The sequence below is a fragment of the Rhinatrema bivittatum genome, chromosome 3 (genome assembly GCF_901001135.1).
Source record: "Rhinatrema bivittatum chromosome 3, aRhiBiv1.1, whole genome shotgun sequence".
Lineage (NCBI taxonomy): Eukaryota > Metazoa > Chordata > Amphibia > Gymnophiona > Rhinatrematidae > Rhinatrema > Rhinatrema bivittatum.
In genome coordinates, this window is record NC_042617.1 from 138852128 (window position 1) to 138864676 (window position 12549).

A 12549-nucleotide genomic window follows, 5' to 3' on the forward strand; every position below is an offset into this window, starting at 1 on the left:
TTTTCTCTTATGCTTGGGGAAATCCTTGGAACAAACCACGGTGTGAATCGGTCACGGATCCTAAGTGGAATAAAACCATTTTGGACCGGATTCGGGGTTCACTACCAATCCGTGCCTAAAGGAAAATCCACTCCTTACTCAGGAAAATCAACTCCTTATTCAGGAAAGCTTGTATATTGTCTACTCTAGAAGTTTAATTTCTGACATAAAATAATAAAAAAAAAAAAAAACAAAACTGTTTTCATTTTGAAAGTTCTCACATTAAAACCTGCTGCGCCTCTCTGAGAGATACAGCCTTGAATAGTTTGTGAGCACTTTTGAGACTCAACAGGATAGTGGCTACAGTGCTATAATTTAGAACATCATCTTAAGTATCTGCCAAATGAAAACACGGATACAGAAAATAATTTTTTTAAAAACTTAATAGATGTTATATCTTTTTATTTAGGATATTTGTGCTTATAAAAATATAAAGTAAAATGTTGCTTATTTGAACATTTACAATCTCGGCTGTATTTTACACTCTCGGAGACTGTTTCACATGACGGATTTTTGTGCCTTAGTATAAATTTTCTGACTTGCCAAAAAAAAAAAAAAAGCTCTCGAATTCCCTACAAAGCCCTTAAAGAGCAACTGTACACACACTGTAGGAGAATAAAGACTCCTATTTACTATATAAGCAATATATGCGAAATTAAACCGTTGCCCATATGTCCCGAGTCCTGTTTAGTGTGTAGATTGTTTCTAAAGAGAAAAAGAAAGAAAAAAAAATAAAGAGAGCGAGAGAATTCCTGTCACCACCTTCAGAACGACTGGCGGATACTTTAATCAAGGAACTGGGAGAAGGAATTCCTAGATAGGTTTTTCCATGTATTCTCTTCTCTGCTAATCTACCGTGAAAGAATGTTTCTTATTGCATGGACTTGTTTCAAATGCAGTCTTCCTTCCTCCCCACCTCGTCCAACCCCAAGGAAGACCCACCATGAGTTTGAGTGCTTGAATGAACTGTTAACTTTCTGAACAGGAAGTGTTGTATCAGCTTTTTTAATTTAAAAAAAATTGTTTTTTTGATCTGTTTTGAACGACATTCATTAGGTCTGTTTGTGAAGTTTTAGGAAGACGAAGCTGGAATCGAAAGTCCGTGCACACTATTTAGAACTTCTTGGGGCTTGTCAACTGGACTGGCAGCTTTTCTGTTCACCACTATAAAAAAAAAACAAAAAAAAACGAGAGAGAAATTAAATTTTTCGATTACGTGTTTTTAACAGATCAAACGGAATCTGGAATGTAACGCTTTCATAGTTTGATTGCGAAATAATTAGGACATATTTAGTTGGGGCTTTATTTCCAAAGGTTTTTCCCCATTCTTTGTCCATAGATAAACCTTAGGGAACGATGGAAGGCCCTAAGAATTTCCTTCCGTGTGTGATTATGGGAAATATTATTTGGACTTTACTCCCCAAAGTCTTCTCCCGTGGGAGACAGTCTTTAAAAGGTAAGGTTCACGGGGCAGCTAATACTTGATTCTCATACAGGAAATCTTTATTTTCCAAGGATTTTTCACCTATAGACAAAGCAATGGTCTTTGGGAAAATAGCGCCTTTTCTAAATAGATCCCTTATCCTTACAGTTTATACTTGTAGATTATAAACTGACGAAGACTGAATGATTGCATTTATTCATCAAAACCAATATACAGGAGAAAGGAAGATCGTTTTCTCTGCATACCTGGTATTCCCCCAGCTTGAAAAAAGCATTTATACTCCCACCCCCTTTTTAAATGGACATAATTGGATACACTAAAGGTTACACACGATCACTTTTGCATTGACCAAAGAGAAATATAAATGACTTATAAAGCAAATCCTGAATTCCAGTAGGTAGATATATAGATCGATACTAACAAGGGATTCAACTGTAATTGTAGTACAAATAATGACAGATGTAATTCCTGGGTTTTGAAACATGCCAAATGACCGTCACTTATCGCCTGTCAATCCCACAGGCAGAATATCAGACTGGCTGACCTAGGAAAAGCCTCCTAGAGTGCAGGTGAAATGAAGAGATCTCCGTCAGAAGTCGAATACTGCAGCTTTTGCCAGAATCTCTGGTGAAGGCAGGAAGCCTAGACGCCAATTGCACATAATCTCAAAACAAAATATAACAGACCGCTGAAAAGAATTGCATAGGGGTTCCAGTGCCTATGGACATTAAACAGTAGATCCTAGTTATCTTGGGGGGGGGGGGGGGGGAATGGTAAATGCTGTTAGCCCTTTTACAATTCGTGCTTTGCCTGTGAATGCGTGCGGCCTTTTGCTATTGTTCCTCGCTATTCTTTTACGTAAGAGTTACCTTCTTCGTCTATACAATGGTTTATGGTATTGATGAAAGGGTTTTCAAAGTGTATTGAGGAATGAGGCACAAACTGTTGCAATTTTCGGTGAGCCGGCGGCAGCTACGCGCTTACCTGCGTTCCACCGCCAGGGCTGCTTTCTTTGAAGAGGCCCTTGCGGTATTTCACACAGATCTGGGGCGCAGGCGCACAGAGCACAGCAGCTCCTTTATTGATAGAGCACGGAGTCTTTTCTTATCTGTCCTGCTCAACCGGAGGGGAAGCCCCAGACAGGATTGTTTGCTAACTTCAGGTCGGAATGTTTATCTTCCGGTGTCTCCCTCTCCATGAAAAGTATTGCCAGCAGAAAAGTGCTTTGCCTTTTTTTTAAACATTGACACCTGGCTGGGTCTCCTAGGTAATTGTTCAAGCTTTCCTTTGGTAGAATTTATTTTTTATCATCGTTATTTATTTATTTAGATTTGTGTTCCGGCTTTCAGCCACTTCAAAGCAGCTTACATTCAGGTAACTGTAGGTATTTTTTGGGAAACAGGTTTGGTTTGTTTCCTAATTTTCAGCTCACTGTGCTCACAGATCTGTGAACACATACATTTCGATGTTTAGGTATGAGTTTAGCTTTGCTGAAAACTCGGACACAGCTTATGCTTCGGTTAAGGATTAAAAAAAAAAAAAGTCCGAGCATTTCAGATGTACATCAACTTTCCTTGCACTTTAAATGATACCAGACGGCTTAGTACATTTTACTTCCGTGCAAATTTTGTTCCATATTCATGAAAATACGCCAATATGTTCAATGGAAAAAATGACAAAGCAAAACAGGGGCAGAACATTTATCTATATCTGCAGCTGTCTATCTGCCTATCTATGTGTGTATATGTGTGTGTGTGTGAGAGAGAGAGAGAGAATTCCCTCAGAATTTTCTGCATCTCGGTTACCGCATTTTTTATTATTTTAAACTTCCAATCTTCCCATTGAGCATACTGGAACATTTTTCATTGATACAACAGAAAACATGTTTGCACTGCGGTACAACCAGAGAAAAGCATAGCTCGATCATTGCTAGTTGTGCTTCTTGTTGTCATTCTTGCTGCAGCCAGCAGTAATTTCCAGATTCCGAAAATATTTCCCATTATGATCTGCCCCCTTCCCCTCCCCCAGACAGACACAAAGTGACAAACTTACATGCACTTACTGTGTTACAGGAGTAGACTATAGGAATAACTTTTAATGTGTTATTTGCTCAGGAATTTAATATTATCATGAGCAAGGGTGTTACGACTTCCCTGATTTCGTTCCCAGATGCTGCTTTTAAAACCAGCTTACCACAGACTTTATTTTCCAAAGACCGTGTTCACAGCAGCAGAATAAAAGATAAACTTTGGAATATTAGGTCTTTCTTTTCCCCATAGGTACAGAACAGTTGTAAACCCATAATAGCCCTTTGCCTTGTCACTTTCAAATCGGTTATTTTATTTTTAAAGGACCATTGTCTTAGAAAATATGGTTTAACTTGGCACACAAGTCTCTCAAGTGGTAGAGAAATGTGTAATTACCGTTATGGGAAGCAAGACGCTTTGATGCAATTCAGATGGATATGAAAAAGAAAAATATATCATTCAAAAGATCACTTTTAGAAAGTATAATCATGATGGGGAACTGTTTAGAAATTTCTGAAGATTTTTCCAGTTCAACATGACCCCAGCTGAAACATGAGAAGCCATTTTCCTTTTACTAAACAAAAAGTTTAAAAGTAAATTAACCATAGCACCCAGTTTTCCAGAGACATTCTCCCAATCGGTTCTTACAGAAATAAACTTTGTAAAACAGGGTTCAATCAAATCCTAGCAAATTAATGTGTCATTGAAACCTTACTCATAAATATTTCACGGACTATATCCCATGAAACATTGTTGTGTTATTTGTTTAACTGTTTTTGTATATCAAACTTCAATGAAGAAACTGACACAAAAAGAAAATAAACAGCTATAGATATAGGAGTATATTTTTCTGACTTCCTTATAGAGTCTTTTTACTCATATTTTATATTTGCATTTTGGTTTAATTGTAATACTGAATAGCCTGTTTATTGGTATCTTCTATGCTATGCTTATGGTTATTGTGTATTTTAGGCTTAGCTGTTGTATATTCTGCTGTTGTACATGCTTGGCACCTGTCCGGGCAGGAGATAAATTAATTTAAAATGAAATAAATAAATAGATAGATATCATTTTTGCATGTTAAACATTATAGCATAATGTTTGAAAATATTGTTAACTAATGTGAGGGCCCAACAAAAAATGAAGGAATAAAGAGACACATACACCTGTACATTCACGCCTCTGACATTCCCCTTCCTCTACAATATCAATTGATAGATCTGTGCCAAGTTAGTGCACCCACTTCTCCCAGTGAATAAAAGTCCCTACCTTGTTACACATCATGGACACTTTTATCTGCACAGAGGTTGGACAATGACTAGAACACCATTTGACATGGGTAAACACTTTTTTTACAGCCTGAAATTCATAGAAAATTGCTCTCTGCTTCCCACAAGAAAATCGTCTTTATTGTATTTCATCTTCAATTTATATTATTAAGGCACGATATTTAATGGGACACTTGAAAAGTTCTCCCTAAGGAAATGAAATCAATCATTAAGCGTCCAAAAAGGCAGTGCAAATATGTTTTTTTGGGGAGTGTGACTGGGAAAATGACAGCTTACAAAGTTAGCAAATTATATAGAGATTACAGGAATGTATGAACCAATATTGCAATTCTCATAGAAGATAGTCTTTACAATCTTTTATTTAGAGAGACTGTAATCTCTCTCTCTCTCTCTCTCTCATCAGTTTACAGCATGAGAGGAAGGGGTGCACAGTAAATATTTGTATATAGACCTAAGGTGAATGTAGTAATAGACATGTACTAGATGACAAAATGTATGACATCATTTATATGTCTAGTGCTTAACATATAGGGTTAGAGAAAAAAAAAAGTAGGAGAGCAGGGAACCATACAGTCTTTGTAAGTGAGTGTCCATTACTAACAGTTCCCAGTAAAAACAACTAAAACGTTAAAAAAATGGAAATTGTTAAGAGATGTGTCCAGAACAGGAAGATGAGCTTACAATATTATTATACTTCCAAGATTCTGTTGTATGATCTCTAATTCTCTGACAAGAAAAGTCTAGTTTACACAAAAGAACATTTAGGAACAGCAGGTGCTAAGGATTATTTTATTAATTTTGATTTTCTGTTTGGTATTTTGATTAAAATATAAACAGAATTGTATTGGTAATTGACTTAGCAAGTTTTTCTTATTGTTCTGACAAGAATCGTTTCTCTGTCGAGAGCTTTTCACCCATTTTAAATCACTGTATAATCGTCTGTGCAGGACAGTGATTGCTTAAACGGGAAACTTTTGTACGAAAAATCAAAGTTCAAAGCAAGCCCCTGGAAGTCAATCCTTTTATTTGAGATTTATGCCTAGCGGGTATTTAAAGAGGCCTTTCTACATTTAAGAAAGATTTAATCGCAATTAACTAAACAATATAGAAAGAAATTTTCAGAACCAATTTATTGCAATTCGTATGTTTGTACTAGGAAAAAGATTTGACTACACTCAGATCACTGTTTCTTTTCTATAGCTCAGACCCTGAAATCATGTCATCCTGTTGTCTTACTTCATATTTTGTCTACTTATATTTTGCAAATGTATTCGATATTTTTTGTATATTATAGTCGCATACTTTCTACACCAGGCCTAGGTAAACTTGGCGTTGCTTTCCTTGCTTTTTCTACAATTGACTAGCGAACTTTTATAGCGTTTCCTGTCCATCCATTAGATGTGCCCTGCTTTACTACCAGGGATACCGTTTACAATCAGAATTCCGAATAGAAATTTTAAAGCCTCATAAAATGTCCATTATATCCTTTATATTCACGGTATGTGCGATCATAACCGTTGCCAAAGAAAACAGAGAACAAAATAAGTGCAAAAATTATTTAAAAAAAAACAACCTACATCTGCAATCGTGACAAATATTCGTCTGTAGCAATTTAAAAGTAGCTTTTTTAGTAATAAGTAATGCATAGATATCGGAAGCTAGGAAAGCACATTTTTGTAATGAACAGGTTAATTCTAACAGTTGTTCAAAAGAGAAATCATTTTAGTGTAGTGTGTAAGGGAATTCCAAGAACTACAGGATTACTGCTTGTTTTAAGTACACCACTTAATGTTCTTTTTCCAGCAGTACCTTTAAGGAAAAAAATAAAGGATTCTTAGTGTTGCTGCACCTGTAAGTACTGGGAAAAAAAAAGTACACAAAACTTGAAGGAAAAATAAATGGCTTTGTTCATTCTAAAGGAGCTGCAACTTAATTTATACTTTAAACAGACAAGTGAAGAAGACGTCATATTAACAATATACACATCCGGACAAATCTGCTGAAAAGTCCATTTTTTACAGTCTAGAGCGATCTGAACCAAGCCAGGTTAACACTTTCATTAAAGTTATACATTTTTCTGCTCATTAAAACAACGTATGCAAAAAGTGTCCTGTTTAACAGATGTCCTCTTTTCTGATGGATTTGTCTCATGTTGTGCCGGGGCACAAAATCTGCACAAATTCCCAAGACTGTTAATTTTTACCCAGGCAGAGAAATCAAATAAGAAAACCCTGGATGGGTGCAGTACAACAACGAGTCTTCCTTTTTATTCCCTCTCTCTACCTCCTGCTTCTTCAAATTCAATTACGTTTGTGCTAGGAAAAAAAAAAAAAGATGTACTAACTACACCCAAATCACAGTTTCTTTTCTATAGCTCAGACCCTGAAAACCATTCGTCATCCTGTTGCCATACCTTCTCTGGAGGGATGCTTGAATGTCATGGGGGCAGCTATGTCTCCCCCACGCACCGTCACGCTAGGCCCGTGATGAGCAAGGGGGCCGCCTTGTGTCTGCCAGTGATGTCCGGGGGTTACGTACGCGCCTCCTGGACCCCCATAAACTCCATATTGGTTGGAAGAGGGATAGGCACAAGCTGGAACAAAACCACTCACCGATGACAGGCTTGAAGCAGGCTGCAAGGATCGAGGGAGATATTTCAAAACACTCAGTGGCTTGTCACCTGTCTCCCAGGTGAATTTGCTTAAAATCAGAGCAGATAAGAAGGTTTACTCTGCAGAGAACTTTATAGCTGTGCCTGTGTGCGTTAGAGCTGCTTTGTCTAAACAAATCCGGAGCCATACAATTTAAGGAGAGCTAATTTTAAAAAGTATACAGTTTCAGGACTTCATTTTCTTCCATTGAGTTTATGGCAATCTGTGTGCTTAGATTGTATTTTTCAATTATTGTTTCAAAGTCTTAAACAATATATATATATTTTTTTTTTGGTTAACAAAATAAAACATCCCGCATATTTTCAAAGCTTTGGCTCATGCGCCAATATAAAAATAATGATTGGAAATCGAGCCTTTCAGTTATTATTATTATTATTATTATTATTATTATTAATGTTAATCATCGGTTGTATAGTATCTGTAGGGCACCATACTTGCCTGTGCACTATATTTGTGATACCTAAGGTGCCCCATCCACTCTTATCAACCTGCGCTCCCCCCCCCCCCCCTCACAATCTGTGTATTAATGTTCAGTCTTAAATATAATTGAATGCCTGTACAATTTACCTGCGAATACTTAATGTCCGGATCCACGGTAGCTTTTTCGATTCCATTCATGTTCTGTGTGGCAGAGAAACCAGCCCTATTAACATTTGCCCAATCTTCCATTTTGGGGGCATAGGCAGAGCTATCGTTTCCAGCTATTGCGCCTGTATTAAAATTGTCACAGGTGTTAAGAGAGAGCATGGATGATGTACATCCTGAAGTAGTCAGGTTAAATGCTTTCCGACGCTACTTTTCTGCATGCGAACATCGCTATGTTATGTTGTAACTTTATAAAAATTCATTTGTACTATTGCTGTAAAGCAAAGTTCTGCTGTACCGCCAAAGTCAGTGAATTCATGCCGACACATTCAGTACTTATAATACCTAACTGGTAATCTGCCTCTTAATGTGTAACATTATTCAGGGTATGAAGCATATACCACAAAAGCAGAAAGAAGGGCTTTCATGAGCAAATTCAAATCAACCTGCTCTGATTGTCCGCATAATTCTGAAAAGGCCTACACAAGACAGGTAAGGCCTTATTTCCCGAAGATTTTGTCCATGAACAAAATCTCTGCAAAACAGAACCTTTAGCCCACCCACATCTCTTTCCAAAATATCACATATTTCTATCATAATTTTTTATAAACATTCTTCATCATTTAAGTAACATACTCTGTCTAATTAGTGACTGCGCTATATAACAATAATACTTTAAAAAAAAAACCCATAAAATCCCCTTAATTCTTCCCCCAAATGGCCCTACTGCCGTTATAGCAGAGCATAGCTAAAAACCGAAGAGCGATTACAGAACTAAAGCACGTTTTCTAAATGTATTTAATAACAGGAATGTACAAGGCGCATTTTCTAAAATTATGTCCTCCGGGAAAATTTTGCTGAAGAGTATCGGGATCTCTGACAAGATTTCATTACCTGGATTTTGCATGTACATTAAATAATATAATCATAGGCTGTCCCAAGCCAACCTTCCTATGACAGGTGAAACTCTCCTCAAGTAGTTGTGCCTTTAAACACAAATTGTACCTGTTATGTTTACAGGGATCACGAAAATGGCATCAGAACTGAAAAGATAGTCAAAGTAATGTAGAAAAAAAAATAATACCCAAAGTAGATTAACAGACTTAACAAGTAATTTTTGAAATGTGTCACCTAACCTGTAAAGGTTAACTAAATGAATATATTTTAAATTGTGGGAATGTTTACATGAAAATATATATATATATACACTGAAAAAAACTGAATTGGCAAGGAACTGAGTTTGCGGGTAAATACTTATTCTCCATAGTTTACAAAACATTATTTTTAGCCTTAAAAGCTGCGTGTCTTGAATCTACATCGCTAACACGCCATTGTATTATTAATGCAATTTATTGTGCTGCTTTTCTAAATCCTAAATGGATAGCTTCTATATTGGAAGAAAATAAAGTCTTGGGAGGAGAACCCTAAATAGATATTTTACAAACGTAGATTTTAAATTGAGCGAAAAATGAAATCCAGTGCGCCGTGAGACTGATTGAACGGCAAATATAAAAGAAAGATACTCCGTATCCGCTAGGCTGGGGGTGGAAGATTTCCCATCCATAATGTAAGCATTTTAATAGTTTTTTTTCTGAATAGCTACTAAGGTGCCCAGGTAAGCTACAAATGCATCTGAACTGCATTATATATATATATCCACCGACACTTACAAGGCCGGTTTTGTGCTGTGCAGCCTGGAGCCGGCCCTGCTGCAGCTCACTAACCTGTCTGCTCCATGAAAGTGCGGATGCCCAGGATGTTGCTGACGGAGTGGGCCGACGGCCAGGACCTGGAGATGCTGACGTGCCCCGCCGGGACCGCCACCCCGCCCGGGTGGTGGTGGTGGTGGTGGTGGTGATGGTGGTGGCCGCCGCCCATTTTGGTGCCGCTCGGTGACACGGCCCCCGGGTACGGGTACTGGTAGATGTGATTGCAGGGCAGGGCGGGCTGCGGCGGCTGCTGCTTGCTGCCTTCGTACGGGTGCGGCTGGGAGAGGCTGCCGATCTTGTTCCTCAGGATGCGGCTGATGGAGCTGACGGAGGGCACGTTGTACTTGTCGCAGACGCTGTCGGCCAGCAGCCGGTCCCGGATCTCCCAGGCGAAGATGCCCGGGTCGCCGCTCTTGTAGTCCCTGATGTGCTTGACGACGTTGGGGGTGGTGACCCTGGGCTTGCTGCCGCCGATGGCTCCCGGTAAGATGGAGCCCGTCTCGTTGTAGCGCGCCAGGATCTTGCTCACGCAGCCGTGCGACACCCTCAGCTGCCTGCTGATGTCACAGGGTCTAATCCCCAGCTGGGCCAGTTCCACGATCCGGAGCCTGATGGCATTGGGAAGGGGTCTTCCGTTAACGAAAACGCCCCCCAGCTGGTTCACTTCCCCGTAGGCTTGCTCTATGTCAGGAAGAAGGAAAAAAAATAAATTACAAAGCATTAAAAAAAAACAAAAACACCCCACTGGAGGGCTTAAGAAGAGGGAAAAGAGCTGTCAAACGTGTATGTTTCAGAAAGTTGTTGCACTTCTAGGCATGGTGAATAGCTGTTCTGAAACATCGTATGTATTATATTATATAACATATATATCGTATGCCTTATATTATATTATATATATATAATGACAAGCAAGATACACAGCGACCTAAGCGGGAAGAAACAGGGCAGGACAAGCATCTGTCATTAAAATGGACGGCGAAGAATTCGTCTGCATCCTTCTCTGGATACTTTTGTGATGCGTTTCCTAACTTTCCACGTTTCCGCGCGGCTCTGCCGAAGAAGCTGCTCCCCGGCTCCGGAGCTCCCACCAACCCGAAGCCATTTCTCCCATTAAACCACCCAACTCCGTTTCCCGCTGAAACCGTCACTTCATACACATGCAGGGGTGGTCGTGCGCTCTCTTAGACTTTTATCTTACCCATTGGCCGAGGAACTGCTTTCTTTTCAAACAGCTGCGATCCCTCCTTCTCCAAGGCAGCCAGAGATACATAGGAGAGGGATAGCCGAGTGCACCGGCGCAAACTGAACCCGAGGAGCCCAAGGCATAAGAAAAAAAAAAAAAAAACAGGAAAGTACTTCCTTTTCCGATCTCCCTCGCTGTTTGTAGAACAATTTCAAATGAAGGCAACAAAAGCCCAAGGTGATCTTCCTCCGATGAGAGTAAATTAGTCTAAGCAGGAGGGTGCAGTTTGCTCAGATCAATCTGACGTGTCTCCCACGTCAATCTCGGCGCTCAGGCTGCAGAAGCCTTCCTTGCCCTCTCATTGGTTCCCGTCACTTGTAACAGGACGGCGGCTGCTTCTTCTGCACGACTTCTCCATTCCTCGCTGTTGTAATCTTACCTTCCTCTCCTCTTTTTTTCTTTTTTTTTTTTAAATAAAATCCAGTAAATTAACTCTACGCCGACGCAAATAGCGGCTGAAGATTGCAAAAAAACCCAAACCAAAACCAAAAAACAACCTAGGAGAATGTTATGCAAAATCCTAGCCTACCCTGTTTTTCTGCCTGAGCTTTCCCCCTCCCTCCCTCCCCCCCCACATGCACACTTTTTGTATTCCTTTTTGTATTCATTAATAGTTGATGGGGGGGGGGGGGTATTGCAATCTAATGTGACGAGAATGCCATTATTGGGGCTCACCGATTCGTTCTTAGTGCCACAAAAAATAAATAAATAAATAAAAACAAAAAATCGCGGATGTCCTTTGGAAACTCAAATGTTAGTGCAGTCTGTTTGCATGGCTGATTCGTTTTAGAAATTAAACTACACCGATTTTCAGATTTTACCTGAAAATCTTTGCTGATAATGTGTCTGTGTTGTGATACAGATAAATGCAGCAGTAATTTAACTACGTCCGACGGCAGGTGACAATATCTATTGATAAAATTAAAATTTTGAAAACTACCTACAGTAATCTAGAAAAATCATCTCCAGTTTAAAGCATAATTTGAGGATAAAGCAATGACATGTAAATGTTTTTTTTTTTCTCTGTAACTGGAAACTAGTAAGATTTACAAAACTAATAAGCGTTCTCTGCAGATTCTTTCTTATTTTCTTCCTTACACTGACATTCAATTTTGAACAATTTATTTTATAAACTAGACCTGGAAGTGTCAGAGGAACACCTTTTCTTCAGGAATGATTGCGACAGTACCATAACACAAAAGGATCAGATACCGAGGGAGAGGAGAGAGGGATTTCCCTAGTATCTAGCAAATCGTCAAATGTGCAAGCCCATTTCTGTAAAGGGAATATGAAAAGGATAAACCTTGTGTTAGCATAAACCAAATTTAAATCAAAAAGTTGCTTTAACCTATCAGGACAATTTAATTTAAAACACAACAGTAAGCGAGGCAATAAGGACACAATATAGGTTATTTTAAAAAAGTGATATTTCAAGAATTCAAAATGAAATCTTTTTATAAGATATGCCATCACGATGTAAAATACGCCTATAACTACTCTTCTCGCCTGTACATTTAATAATTCTTCAATAAGACCCTTCA

The 12549-nt window shown here is 38.8% G+C and overlaps 1 protein-coding gene across 1 annotated transcript in view; it reads right to left on the reverse strand.

Moving 5' to 3' along the window:
- Positions 1-608: 608 nt before the first annotated feature.
- PAX1 (paired box 1) overlaps positions 609-12549 on the reverse strand; it is a 37608-nt gene continuing 25667 nt past the window's right edge. The window contains exons 2-5 of the mRNA XM_029596785.1: positions 9781-10446; positions 8039-8181; positions 7213-7432; positions 609-1203 (exon numbers count right to left, since the gene is read on the reverse strand). Of these exons, the coding sequence (XP_029452645.1) occupies positions 1112-1203; positions 7213-7432; positions 8039-8181; positions 9781-10446 (1121 nt within the window). The 3' untranslated portion in view covers positions 609-1111. The remainder of the gene's footprint in view (positions 1204-7212; positions 7433-8038; positions 8182-9780; positions 10447-12549) is intronic.